This window comes from Miscanthus floridulus, chromosome 11, assembly GCF_019320115.1.
Source record: "Miscanthus floridulus cultivar M001 chromosome 11, ASM1932011v1, whole genome shotgun sequence".
In the NCBI taxonomy this organism is placed as follows: domain Eukaryota; kingdom Viridiplantae; phylum Streptophyta; class Magnoliopsida; order Poales; family Poaceae; genus Miscanthus; species Miscanthus floridulus.
This window is the reverse complement of record NC_089590.1, coordinates 31312977-31327858: the sequence shown is the minus strand read 5'-3', so window position 1 is coordinate 31327858 and position 14882 is coordinate 31312977. Positions and strand designations below refer to the sequence as shown.

The 14882-nt window shown below is 43.6% G+C and overlaps 1 protein-coding gene and 1 non-coding gene across 2 annotated transcripts; both read right to left on the bottom strand.

Moving 5' to 3' along the window:
- Window positions 1-240: 240 nt before the first annotated feature.
- Window positions 241-726, bottom strand: LOC136491754 (CBL-interacting protein kinase 22-like). Its single transcript, XM_066487997.1, has one exon. It carries the CDS (start codon window positions 724-726, stop codon window positions 241-243), a length of 486 nt encoding a protein of 161 aa, XP_066344094.1.
- An 11407-nt stretch (window positions 727-12133) lies between these two features.
- LOC136495062 (small nucleolar RNA Z247) lies at window positions 12134-12272 on the bottom strand. The gene has a single exon (XR_010768851.1). It is a non-coding gene; the product is annotated as a small nucleolar RNA Z247 (small nucleolar RNA).
- Window positions 12273-14882: the final 2610 nt, after the last annotated feature.

Sequence of the window (14882 nt, the reverse complement as noted above, 5' to 3'; positions counted from 1 at the left end):
AATGGACAGTGATAGTGCCCAATCACTGTCGGCTCTTGGCTTAAATCGGCAGTGATGAGTGCCCGCCAAAACACTGCCGGTTCAAGCCAAAAACCGGCAGTGATGTGGTCCTTCACTGCCGGTTTTAGCCCAGCACCAATCATTTTTTTTTCATTTTCAAGCTCATAACCGGCAGTGAAGGTACATCACTGCCGGTTCTTACAAATCCGGCAGCGATGAGGCCGACAGTGATGTGCAAATTTAGCGTAGTGTCACGTCCCGGTGGAACACGCCGCGCGGGTGCACATGCGCCAGCGTAGAGACGAGCTGCCCAAAGAGCCAGTAAGCGGCGGGCTCCTTGGATCGAACCCTATCCTCCAGCGCAGATTGGACGCTGCCGCCGCGTGCGAGGTCCAGCACGAGGTACACAGTGGAGTGGGAGGCCAGGACGTCGAGGAGGTGCCCGACGTGTGGGTGGCCCTGGACGTGGCGGAGTGCGGCGAGCTCCCGCTCCACTGACCGGTGCGCCGCTACGGGGTCCTCTGGGGAGCACGGGTGGTGCGGCTTCCGGACAGCCTTGACGGCGACGTGGACTCCCGAGCGGACGTCGCGCGTGCGGTAGACCTTAGACGAGGCGCCCCAGCCGAGGACGCTGCCGAGCTCGTACCTGCCCTGGAGGACCTTCGTGTAGCTTTCTGCCGCGGCGGTAGAGGAGGCCACCGATGAGTCGTCCGGTTCCGGTGGCATCTCCGGTGAAGCGGAGGCTGAACGCACGCTTAGCCGGCTTTGGAAGGAATGGTAGTGGAGTTTGTTGGAACTTCAACCTCGCCTTCCAATGAAAGGTGTGCGTGTACCTTGTATTATTGGTTTGATAAGTAGCCGTGTTTACACAAGCGTCTAGTGTTTTACAAGCATCTAGTGTCCTCGATGAATCTCTAAAAGATGGTTGATCTTCTATATATGATGACATTGACATGGATGTTATGTCGTTTTTAAGAACACGTGTAGTTATATAGTGATAGCTTATTCATATTTATAAGATGATTCATTTTTGTGAACCATTATAAGATGAAATGTGGATGTGCAAATGTCAAAAGGATGCTGACAAACTCCGCAAAAAGGTGTATTTCATTTTTATATTAGTATTAATGTTGGACTGTGTATGTAGTGACACTGCTTTTTTTAGAGAACAGGAGGGGCTTACGCTCCTACTGGGAATATATTAAAAAAGGAGGTCCAAACAAAACAGAAACAAAAACAGCAACAAAAAGGGGAGCTGAAGCTCAAGAAACAAAGAAGATGAGGGCAATTACAATGTCTGCTATAGCCATAAACTGATTCTAGGGAGGTACTTTTTCTTTGCCCTTAGAATAACTAGGCCATAGAAACTTCTGAAGAGGGGTTTACACCTTTCATTGGTAGCTTCTTAGTGACACTGATTTTGCATTGATCAATCAGCATACTATTGTGATAGAGATCAATACAGATAGAGGATATGAATCGACATATATATACTGATACGAACATAGGTAGTGGGATATAGTCATATAGATACACTATCAATCTTCAGTTCAGTACTATCATCATTTGTGTGCTATTTTATACACAAATTATCTGAGGTATTTTCCACATCCAAGTCATCCCTGCCATCACCAGTAGTGTGCTTTTGCCTTGACGGCGACCCAATGCATAGAGATTTTTTTTTAATTTTAACCCTTTTTTGAATTTAATTTTAAATCTAACACCGTCGGTTTTTTATTTTAAAACTAACACTTTTGGTCGCGCCTATTGCCCTGGCGCGGCCAAATGCCTGTGCCGCGCCATGCATGGTGCCGCGGCAGAGGACTGACGTGGCGACGACTGGAATCGCTGACTGCTCACGTGGCTGGGCCTACCACGCCACCGATCTTGGCGCGGCAGGGCTACGCCATCCATCACGGCGCGGCAGGGATCGACTTGAATGGACTTTGAAAGAGACAGAAAGAGACCGCTCGGTTGCTGTGTGTGGCCTCGCTGACCGGCCTGAAAAGCACGCTGTGATGATGATGTTTGCCGCGGAACAAGATCCTCTAACTTGGCTCTTTCTACTGCAGAGGACGTAGGACCTCCGATGCCATTCATTCCACATCCTGCGGCACGGAGAAAAAGCAAACAGAGGAGGGAAAGAAGGAGCCCAATAACAGCGCCGGATGGACGAAAAAGGCACGAACCTGGTAAAAAACGGCGGGAGTCTGATGAGAAAAGGCGCCAAAGACGACGCTTACGATCGCCCGAGCTTCTCCTCTTGCATCTCCTCTGCACTTCAATTGTGTGCAGGTGTGAGTAATCTTTCTCCCTTCTCTCTCGTCGTTCCTCTTTACAGTGGCTTCATTGAGATTGATTGAAATTTCATCACTAGGTTGCAGACTTAGTTTTTGCTTCTACTGTTGTCATGTAAGAAGCACGATGGAAGAACAAACTAACAAATTGCATCATGATTCCAATACGTAAGCAGCACAACCCCACTTTATCATTTCTGATGTGACATCATAAGTATTTTACCCTGGTAGTGCTAATCTATTTCATAATTTTTTCTCTGTACTTCCACAAGCCCTTCTCATGTTATTCTTTTTTGTTGCAGAGATATACTACCTGGCTTGGCACCTCATGTTGGCATGGAGTTTCGAACTTGGAATGAGGCTTGGGCATTTTGGCTTAGTTACGGTGGACAAAAAGGTTTTGAGGTTAGAAAAAGGTATACAAATAAAAGATCTTCTGATGGCATGGTTACATCAAGTAGATTTGTTTGTGCAAATGAGGGTCATAGGCTGCAGGACAAAAGGGATCATTTAACTAAATGCCCTCGAGCTGAAACTAGAACGGATTGTCAAGTCCGCATGACTCTTAAATTGGATCGAAAGGAGGGACATTATAAAGTATCTGATGTCATTTTGGAACACAATCACAAACTGCACCTACCAAAAACCTTTCACTTATTGGTGTCACATAGGAAAATTTCTGATTTACAAGCATTTGAAATTGAAATGACAGATGATGCGGGAATTGGACCAAAAGCAACACATGAGTTGGCTAGCCACCAAGTTGGTGGACCACTTAATCTTAGTTACACCCTTCATGATCACAAGAACTATTTGCGCACCAAGCGACAACAAGAGATGGCATATGGCCAAGCAGGTAGCATGCTTAAGTATTTTCAAGACAAAATTGCCAAAAATCTATCATTCCAATATGCATTGCAAATGGATTGTGAAGAACAAATAGCAAACATATTCTGGGCTGATGCTAAAATGATTATGGACTATGCACACTTTGGTGATGTTGTTAGTTTTGACACTACTTTTAGAACTAACAAGGAGAGCAGGCCTTTTGGTGTCTTTGTCGGATTCAACCATTTTAGAGAAACTGTAGTTTTTGGTGCTGCACTCATGTATGATAAAACATTTGAATCTTTCAAGTGGCTATTTGAGACTTTTCTAAAAACTCAAAATGGACAGCAACCTAAAACATTCTAAACAGATCAAGGTGCTGCAATGGGAAAGGCAGTTGCAGCAGTATTTGCATAAGCATGGCATGGACTATGCACCTTTCACATTATGCAGAATGCTATCAAACATCTACATGAAGTGAAGAACGAAGAGAAGAAAGAAGAGAAGAAAAGAGAGAAGAGAAAAGAGAAAAATGAAGACACTAGTATTCTATCATATTTCAGTGCGTGCATGTTTGAGTATGAGGACATCGCATAATTTGAATAAAAGTTTGATCTATTGAGGCAAAAGTTTGACCTTTAGAGGAAAAAGGTGAGCAGGCCAACTTAGTTGGATAGTATATACAAGGTGAAAGAAAAATGGGCTGAATGTTATATTAAGGATGTCTTCACATTAGAAATGAGAAGTACACAATTAAACTAAATTCAGGAAAAAGTTACCTAAAATCTGTATGAGACCACCACCTATGTTAATGCAAGCTAGCAACTTGTATACACCTATTATATTTGAGGCTTTTCAAGGTGAATATGATTTGATATGATTAATATATCTTAGAAAAATCATATTATTTTTTTGCGAAATTAAATGAAAATAATTTTTATATGAAAATTATAGATATCGACGAGATCTACAACTTTCTAGTTTTGAATTTTCTCATTTGAAGTCGTTAAGATGCTCAAAAAAATTAATGACATATTTACACTTAAGGACATTTTTGTCTTTTCACACCTGCAGTTTGACGGCGTTAGAGCCCAAATTGATGGAAGTAGCATGGAGGGCACGAAAAAGTTGGAGCAGTGGCGCTGAAGACCGCTGAACTTTTTTAGAGGCACACAAGCATTGCGATCTTTTTTAATGGCACATAGGGAATTGTCTCTATTGTTTTCTCCTTCTCCTCCTCTGTTTGCTTTTATTCGTGCCGCAGGATGCGGAACGGACGGCATCGGAGGTCCTACGTCCTCTGCAGTAGAAAGAGCCCCAAGTTAGAGGATCTCGTTCCGTTTGCCGCAGCGTCACGTCACTCTCCCAAATCTTAGGCCTTGTACTGACGGTGAGGTCGTGGTGAGGACGCTAAAGCGGCAAGGTACTATAGCATGCGTCACAGTAGTACTAGTTTATTTGTTTTTTCTCCATTCTCAAATTGTCACGTCGTGTCCCTATCACATATGTCTCCTGCACCACTACACGGTTCCCAGCTGGCACGTCGTCTCAGAGCGCAGTAGTACCTGCTGCCTACTAGTACGTTGCTTGCATTGTCATTCTGCTCGATGGCTGACTGATGAAGTGATGATGATAATATATGTATTATTATACTCCCTCTCAAGTGTTTCTGTACGAAATAGGTACTGTTTACATTACTCCAGTGGTGACAGTATACTACCTCTGTTAAAAAAAGGTAACTATGCCTTGCATGCCAGTTAAATTAGTTCATATTTTACTAAGTTTCTAAGGGCAGTCCCAATGGTAGACACTGCGCACGATTTCCGTAGTGACCACGTCAGCAAAATTTCGTCTATAGAAACTATCCCCACAATGCAGGTTTCTTCGCGTAATAAATGTGCGTTTTTCTCTCTCTCTCTTCCTCCACCGATTATCATGGATGCTCTCGCCTCTGGTACTATCTGCCATGGGCGAGCTCAGCTGGCGAGAGCAGCTGCGAGCGCGCTGCGGGGCGGGCGAAGGTGCGCAGCTGCCTGTGGGCGTGCGCGACGGCGCAGGCGAGCGCGTGCGGTGGCCGGCGGGTGCGCGGCGGCCAGGCGAGTGCGCGCGGCTGCCGGCGGCTCGTGGTGCTTCTTTATGTCGATCGACGTGTCCGCTCTATACGTGTCGCATGGTTGCACGTACGTACATGATGCATATGAACGAACAACGAACAATCAAACGGCGACCATCACAAATTGGAACCCGACGGTTGCAATGTGTAGAGCAGATCAAGTGCTCAGCCTGAAGCAAAACCACCTCCAGTCCGTGCCATCCTCCTTCATGATCTTTCGCGACTAGATGCCCTAGTAGATGACGACGGCCTTCTTGTCCTGCCCCTTCCGGCGCCGCGGCCTCATGATTTTGGCGCTGTTCTGGCGCGGTGGCTGCTTGCTAGCGCGTGCAGCGGCGGTGCAGGCGAGCATGGTGGCGGCCGGCGTGCGAGCGGGCCAGCGTGGTGGCGGCCAGCGCAGCGGCGGCGCGAGCGAGCGCGGTGGCGGCTGGCAAGCGTGTGGCTAGCAGGTTAAGCGCTGGGGCCGTTGGCGAGCGAGCGTGCCGCGGCGGCCGACAAGCCATCACAGGCGCCGCAACTTGATAGAAACGACTCGTTTCTTCCCAACAGTGAAATCGTAGTTTCTTCGTGCATCGATTCAAGAGACGACATCGTTTCCTCTTGAAGAAACGGTTTCTTCTATTTTTCATCTCTTTCTTCATTAATTAAGCTGCCATGTCAGCATTTTGCTGAGTTGGCATCTCATTTGATAGAGATAGAAACCACCATGAGGCCTTGTTTAGTTGGGGGAAATTTGGGAATTTGGTTACTGTAGCACTTTCGTTTTTATTTGGCAATTAGTATTCAATTGTGGACTAATTAGGCTCAAAACGTTCGTCTCGCGATTTCCAACCAAACTGTGCAATTAGTTCTTTTTTTCGTCTACATTTAATGCTCCATGCACGTATCGCAAGATTCGATGTGATGGTTACTGTAGCACTTTTTTGGAAAACTTTTTGAAACTAAACAAGACCTTAATTCTCCATTGGGAGTGCCCTAATGGATGTTACATGGCTTGGGCGCATGGACTGTGCCGCTTCCCTCTCTACGCTACTCCCTCCGATTCTTGGTCAAAAATGGCTGCAAGCACTGCATATCCTGTGCCAGCACTTTCCTAATGTGCATTGATTGTAGACCATGGTGATTGTAGACCACGCCAGCACCGCTCTTCCAGACGTGCAGTGCCGCAGACCAAGTAGTTGGCTCCTATGCCTTAGGCAGCACAACATGCGACTGCTGGCTCTGGCCACATCCTCTCTCTTCGGGTGGCGAGCCCTCCATTTTTAAAAAAGCTAGCCCTGCGACCGAGCGGTCTCTTTCGGTCTCTTTCACAGTCCATTCAAGTCGATCCCTGCCGCGCCGTGATAGATGGCGCGATCCTACCATACTAAGATCGGTGGCGCGGCAGGCCCAGCCACGTCAGCGGTCAGTGATTTCGGTCGTCACCACGTCAGCCCTCTTCCGCGCCACCATGCATGGCGCGGCACAGGCATTTGGCCGCGCCAGGGCAATAGGCACGGTCAAAATTGTTAGTTTTAAAATAAAAAACCGACAGTGTTAGATTTAAAATTAAATTCAAAAAAGGGTTAAAATTAAAAAAAAAATCATGCATAGAGAAGTGCATTATTGGTGTTTGGTTCAGCGGAGATTCGCTAGCAGGTGCACGTCAAGTGACACGCACGATGCCAAGTCCACGTCGATGGATGGGCAATCAGTTGCAAGATTCACAACGCAATTCCATTCGCACTAATGAACCGTCGCACATGCTGCAGCGTGGCGGGACCACCGTGACCTGTGAGGGGCTTATTAGGCTAAAATGGTCTTCCACTACATCGTACTCTTGTATCTCTAGAGTAAATTACTTAATAATACAATAATTTAGCAGGTGGGTGAAGATTATTAGTCTAACGACTAAGTAAAACTGCTCAAATTAGTGCATATATGACACAAACGCTGCTAGCGCGATAAAATATGTACTCACATACTAGACGCTAGGGTTAATGGTAGGTTTACGGCATGTTTATTATACGTGAGGTTAGTGTGGAATTGTTTAAGATGGTTTTGGCAAGTATAAGACACACATCACGGAGCATGTGTTCCACGACGTCAATCCAGAAGTTGATGCCGCTAATCGTGAATATAGTTAGTATCTATTGTTCTTAAACTTCAATCCTCTATTCTAATCATACGAAGGTGGATTTTTCACACGAGACCGATCTCTAGTTTACAACATGAATCTGGTTTATACTAATACTAGTTCATAAAATTTATAGGACTAGAACCATGGTGTTCCTCTGTTTTCGTTGCAACATTATGATCGTACAAGTTTGTGTTTTCACGGAAAGGTGATCAATAATTTATTGTCGATACTAGAGTGATAGCATAGGGTATTGATAGAATTATAGCCATGGTCTACCATGTAAGTATTGCTACTCAATTTGGTTAATAAGTAGCTAGGCTAGATGGAAATATTATATCTTTTTCAAAATAGAAGGTTGAAAAATTTTAGTGCAAATGTGATCATCTTTTGTAAATTACAACCAATCTAGTATTGGTTCAGGTTTGATTTGGGAAGTTCATACTGGCTGAATTATCCATTAATTCTTTTATATTTTCATTGCCATTTGTCATCCTTTTTTATTTTCAAAAATAAAATTATGTCAAGTGTTTTACGTTCCTTTAGCATTTGAAAATAAGTCTAACTTAATTAAGGACTTGTTTGGATGCCTATGTATTTACCTGCTCTATCTACATGTGTTGAGGTCAACACATATGGATTGATGTGAATACATGGATATCCAAACAATGTCTAAGGGGGTGTTTGGTTCCAACTTCTAAAGTTTAGTCCCTATTGTAGAAATTAGAGGGCAGTAGGAAAAACGGTGTCGCCCTATCTTGGGTCGATGCACCGGCTGCGTGTTTTTCTCAAGGAGATCAGAGAAAAGCCCTCCGCATGGCGTTACATATATACGTGGAAACAACAGGAGGTTCGGCCAGGACTCCTTTACAAGGAAATCTAATATTAACAATTCTATCTATAGGAGTCCTAGGCCAATACATATCCTTGTTGTTCCATGTTTACAATCAATGGAAACTTATCTAATTATGACCTTTCCTAACAGCCTCCCTCAATCATAACCTTCTGAGGTTAAGATTGGTCTTGAAATTTTCAAATAATCTTACAGATAAAGGCTTTGTAAAACCATCTGCAATCTGATCTCCAGACGGGATGAACTCAATCTCCAAAAGTTTCTGAGTTACCCGTTCTCTAACAAAATGAAAATCAACCTCAATATGTTTGGTTCTAGCATGAAACACTGGATTAGCTGACAAATATTTAGCACCAAGATTGTCACACCATAATTTTGCTGCATGTGGACTTTTAACTCCCAATTCTTTGAGTAAAGTTTGTACCCACATAATTTCTGCAGTTGCATTAGCCATAGCTTTATATTCTGACTCTGTACTAGATTTTGATACTGTAGCTTGCTTACGAGCACTCCAGGATACTAAGTTCGATCCAATAAATACAGCAAATCCACCTGTAGATTTTCTATCATCAACATTACCAGCCCAGTCGGCATCTGAGAATGCACTTACTAATGTTGACATTGAGCGATGTATATTTAATCCAAGCTGAGTATATTGTTTAATATACCTTAATATCTGCTTCACAGCTGCCCAATGAACAGTAGTAGGTGCATGCAAAAACTGACATACTTTATTTACTGAGAAAGCAATGTTCGGCCTTGTGAGAGTCAAATATTGTAATGCCCCAACTATACTTCTGTACTTTGTAGCATCTTCTGGACCTAACAGTGATCCTTCATGTAAGGATAATTTCTCACTGGTAGATAGAGGGGTAGATACAGCTTTGCAATCTGTCATTCCAACTTTCTTCAAGAGATCAGTAGCATGTTTATGCTGAGTCAAAAGAATACCATTCCGTACCTTGTTCACTTCTATTCCCAAGAAATAATGAAGATCACCTAGATCTTTCAAAGCAAAATCCTTTTGTAAATCTTTGAGTAGAGCTGCCGTAGCCTGTTCTGTCAAGCTGACCACAATAATATCATCAACATATACAAGAATATACATAAAGATTCCTCCCTTGTTGAAAATAAACAATGATGTATCAGCTCTTGAAGGCCGAAAACCAAGATCAATAAGTTTAGTGCTCAGACGAGAATACCAGGCTCTTGGCGCTTGTTTTAATCCATACAAAGCTTTGTCCAATTTACAAACATAATTTTCCTTGGATTTTTCTACAAAACCTGGAGGTTGTTGCATGTAAACTTCTTCTTCTAATATACCATGCAGAAAGGCATTTTGAACATCAAGCTGTCGTAAGCTCCATCCTCTAGACACAGCTATAGACAAGATAGTACGAATAGTAGCTGCTTTTACCACCGGACTAAAAGTATCCTCATAATCAAGACCATATCTTTGCTTGAAACCTTTAGCTACCAATCGAGCTTTATATCTGTCTAGACTGCCATCAGCTTTACGTTTGATTTTATATACCCATTTGCATCCTATAATATTAATACCTTTCTGAGGAGGAACCAAGTGCCAGGTTTTATTTTTAATCAAAGCATCATATTCAGTTTGCATAGCTGCTTTCCAATGCGAATCACTTAAGGCTTCTTCAACAGTATATGGTTCACCGGTAGAAGAAAATAAACTGTATCTAACAGTGCCATCAGTATATACCTTATCTTTGCGAATTCCTCTTTGCAATCTTGTTCTGGGTCTCTGAGGAGAATTGTCAACGTGCTGTGGTGCAGAAGATCCTGATGGCGTCCCTGTTGGCGCTGAACCAGCCGATCCTATCGGCACTGAAGGCGAGGCGGCCGATCCTGACGCTGAATATTCGCCGCTGGTTCCCCCCGTGCGCGCAGGAGGAGGCAATGTGGCAGCGCCAGTACCGCCTGGCAGGGGTGCGGTGACGGGCGCCGATTCACCCGGGATAGATTCGCTCGCACCTGATGCCGCGCCAGACGCCTGATCAGCTGCCGATCCTAAGGCAGATTCACCAGTCATATCAGCCTCGTGTCCTGCGTCTGGTGAACATCCATCATTTGATGTGTTCCCTGCAATCAAATGAGAATTTTTTCCCTGTTGCACTGCAACAAGATCATTAGCAATATCTACTGGATGATTAGTAAATTGGCCTACTAAATGTTCTTCTCCATGAGTCGGATTTAAGAGAGTTGGATGGAGACAATGGATTTCAGATCGAAGACGAGCTCCTGCATTGGGATGAAGTTTTGAAAAGGGGAAAACTGTTTCATCAAAGACGACATCCCTCGAAATATAGACGCGACTAGTGGACACATCTAAGCACTTATATCCTTTGTGAAGAGTACTATAGCCAAGAAAGATACATTGTTTAGATCGAAACTGAAGTTTGTGAGCATTATATGGATGAAGATTAGGCCAGCAAGCACAGCCAAAAACTCTCATGGATGTGTAGTCTGGTTTTTGCTGAAAAAGTAATTCGAGAGGTGTGCGATATCCAGTGGTTCTACTAGGAACACAATTTATCAAATAGGCTGCAGAAAGAAACGCTTCATCCCAAAATTTAAGTGGCATTGATGCATGAGCAAGAAGGGAGAGCCCTACTTCAACAATATGACGATGCTTTCTTTCAGCAGACCCGTTTTGCTGGTGAGCATAAGGACAAGAGACATGATGAACTATGCCTGCTTTAGTAAAAAATGAGTTAAGTTTTTGATATTCACCACCCCAATCTATTTGTATGGCCAAGATTTTTCTATTAAAGAGATGTTCAACTAAAGCTTGAAACTCTTGAAATTTCTGAAGAACTTCTGACTTAAATTTCAGAAGATATATCCAAGTAAATTTACTAAAATCATCAATAAAGCTCACGTAATATTTTTTTCTACCAACTGATTCTGGCGCATCACCCCAAACATCAGAGAAAACAAGTTCCAAAGGAAATTTTGAAGTACTAGATGACACAGGGTAGGGAAGTTGATGACTTTTACCCTGTTGACATGCATCACAAACTGTTTCACTAGAAGATTCTCCTAAACATGGGAGATTATTGCTACTGATAACTTGTTTAACAATAAAGGAGGATGGATGACCAAGACGGCTGTGCCACCTTGACTCAGGTAGCTTGGTGACGGTCATGGCTTGTTTTATTGAAGACGCAGGAAGAGGATATAGGCCTTTGTGACATGGTCCCTTAAGAAGTGTATTCTTCGTTGCCTGATCCTTGATCAAAAAGAAATTGGGGTGAAATTCAAGAAAGGCTGAGTTATCAGTAGCAAGAAATTGGGATGAACTGAAACGAGATTTTTCTTGGCTAGTAGAACATAAAGAACATTTTTTAGATGAATATCACGACTAGGAGTATGAACAGTAGTATGGCCAATATGACTAATATCCATACCTGTCCCATTGGCTGTGTGAATCTGATTAGACCCATGGTACTTGTTCTTCGTCGTCAGCTTTTCCAACTCGCTTGTCACATTGTCAGTGGCACCAGTATCCATGTACCAATTTGTGTCCACCCCATAAGAGTTTGTGGCCGCAGCCACCAATCTCTGATCTGGCACATAATCTTCATCGAACCTGTGCCAACATTCAGCAGCAGTATGTCTTCTTTTGAAGCATACTTGACACAAGGGCTCTTCATCGGATGAAGCCCTTTGATTGTTGTTGTAGTTGCAATTGAAGTTGTAGCCACCGCCACGCCCTAGGCGTCCTCCAGAGCTTCCACGACCACCATAGCCGCCGCGGCTTCCATTGTTTCCTCGGCCTCCTTGCTGCATGTAGCCTCCACGAGACTGGCCACGGCTGCGGATAATTTTCCCGCGACCACGTCCGCGACTGGCTGCGTTGGCCGATCCTCCCTGGTTCCCTCCATAGACAAGATCCATACGAGTTTCAAAACTGAGGAGCTGTGAATAAAACTCATCAAGAGTGATTGACTCCACTCTAGTGCAGAGAGACGTGACGAGCGGACTGAAATCTTCGCCAAGCCCAGTGATGATGTACTCGATCAATTCTTCATCTTCTAGCGGCCTTCCTGCCGCTTTCATCTCGTCGCCTAGGGCCTTCATCTTGCTGAAGTACTCCGCGACGGACGAACTCCCTTTTTGGGTAGTCGCCAATGCAATCCGTGTGTTCACAGTTCTTGCCCGCGTCTGTGACGCGAACATATCTTCTATGATCTTCCATGCTTCTGCCGCCGTTGCACATGTAGCAACCTGCGAGAGGATGTCCTTGGATAGGGAATTAAGGAGATAGCTAAGGACCTGCTGGTCCGTTGCTTCCCAATCCTCCAGTGCCGGATTTGGCACTCTGATCTCCTTGCCATCGGCGCCTTTGGTGACAAGTTCTGCAGCGGGTGGTTGAGAGGCGCCGGTGAGGTATCCTTGAAGACGAGCACCACGTACTGCAGCCCGAACTTGCGCCTTCCATAGCGCATGGTTGGACTTCGTCAATTTCTCGGCAATGGGTTGACTGAGAAGAAGGTTGGAGGTTGCAGATGAGCTAGCCATGGCAGATGCAATCTATTTTGACTAGATGGCTCTGATTACCATGTAGAAATCAGAGGGCAGTAGGAAAAACGGTGTCGCCCTATCTTGGGTCGATGCACCGGCTGCGTGTTTTTCTCAAGGAGATCAGAGAAAAGCCCTCCGCATGGCGTTACATATATACGTGGAAACAACAGGAGGTTTGGCCAGGACTCCTTTACAAGGAAATCTAATATTAACAATTCTATCTATAGGAGTCCTAGGCCAATACATATCCTTGTTGTTCCACGTTTACAATCAATGGAAACTTATCTAATTATGACCTTTCCTAACACCTATCACATCGAATGTTTGGTTACTAATTAAGAGTATTAAACATAGTTTAATTACTAATTAGAAGTATTAAATATAGACTAATTACTAAATTAATTACATAGATGAAGACTAATTTGTGAGACGATAATAGCTTTTTTTCATATATCACGCATCTTCGTTTCATTTGAGCCACGTACAATGATGGTATGGTATATATATGATTGACCGTCTTTTCAGGACTTTGTGGCCGGCCATGCTGATAACACAACGGATATATCAGGCACCTGAGCCAGTACAATAATAGCTTCCCGTTCTTATCACGAGGAGTACGTCGCAGTCGCAACCTATTACACGGAAGGCCTTATTATCTATAATACGGGTGGCAGCGGACGAGAGTGGCAAGAAAAAACAAATACCGAATAAACAAGCAACAATAATGGTGGAGCGACATTATTTGACGCCTGAAAACGACCGTTGGCTATTCCATCTAAAATTTGACTGGACGGGTATACAACTTTTAAACGGCTACTCTGTAAGTAATTGATAAGTTTGTGATGCCAAGCTGCGAAAATTAAGTGACGAGATTACCCTCAAATCTTTGCATAAAGAACCTGTGGCTTTGAAGCTTGGGTTTGTGTGAGAAATGAGTAGAAATGATTTGTGACGTAAAAAGCCAGATATTGATGCTCACATTATTATAACTGAACTCATGAAGCTTTAGACGCATAATCCTGCATTACATCATGAAAGATCAAGCTGTACCTGGCATCATAAATATTACTGCTCCAAAGTTACCAAACACTATTACATGTAAATATGGAGCAACATGATGTCTAAGGTATAATGATATACAGCTCAAATATACACCCTGCTCATGACCCATAAACAGCAGAGGTTCGTATCTCAGTTTTGTTTACCTTTAACATGTACACAGCCAATTTTGTACAGTCGATGTCACGCGGGACTCACGTAGCCCAGCACCAATCATTTTTTTTATTTTCAAGCTCATAACCGGTAGTGAAGGTACATCATTGCCGGTTCTCGCAAATCCGACAGTGATGAGGCCGGCAGTAATGTGCAAATCTGGCATAGTGTTTGTATTATGATCTCATCGAATAGCGAGATGGCGATTACAAGATGGCTATGCAAATGAGAGTTTCGATGATTACAACAGGGCGGATGGCTAGCTATTTATATCCAAGGCCTCCCCTACAAGTTACATAGTCATGCCCTAGTCGGAGTATTAGCATGATCTTCAGATATCCTTCCTTAAATAAGCGAATCGTGAACCTTCAGGCCTTCTTTGGGACGGATTCGTTAGCCAGCATATCCGGTAGTCGAGAATCCTGGGAGTATCACTAGTACACTGGAGCTCAGCACTGGCGGTTTCAGAGGCATTTCTACTGGCGGCTAAACTCACCGCCAGTGTGAAAGGCTAGTACAAATCAACAATACTACAAGCGGTTAGTTAAGATGCGCAAGTAGAAATAACTTTGTACTGGCGATTTCTCTAAAACAACCACCAATGATAATAATGTTTACACTGGCGGTTGATGTAAACAATCCGTCAGTGTTAAAGCATTTTCACTGGTGGTTTGTTTAAGTCAACCGCTAGTGTAGCTTTTTTAGCACAGGCGGTTCGTCTACATCTGCCGCCTTTGGAATAATTTTTCCAGTGGCAGTTTATTATTAAAACCGCCAGTGAATTGTTTTTGAAAATTCAAAATTTGGCGCCATATATTTCCCGCCAGTAAATTGTTTTTATTTCCCACCATATATTTTCCACCAGTGAATATTGTATACCAATTGAAACAAATCCAAATAGAAATCACAGAAAAT

Excerpts from the sequence above, each read along its gene's own strand:
- LOC136491754 (XM_066487997.1), bottom strand. The coding sequence starts at position 726 with ATGCCACCGGAACCGGACGACTCATCGGTGGCCTCCTCTACCGCCGCG.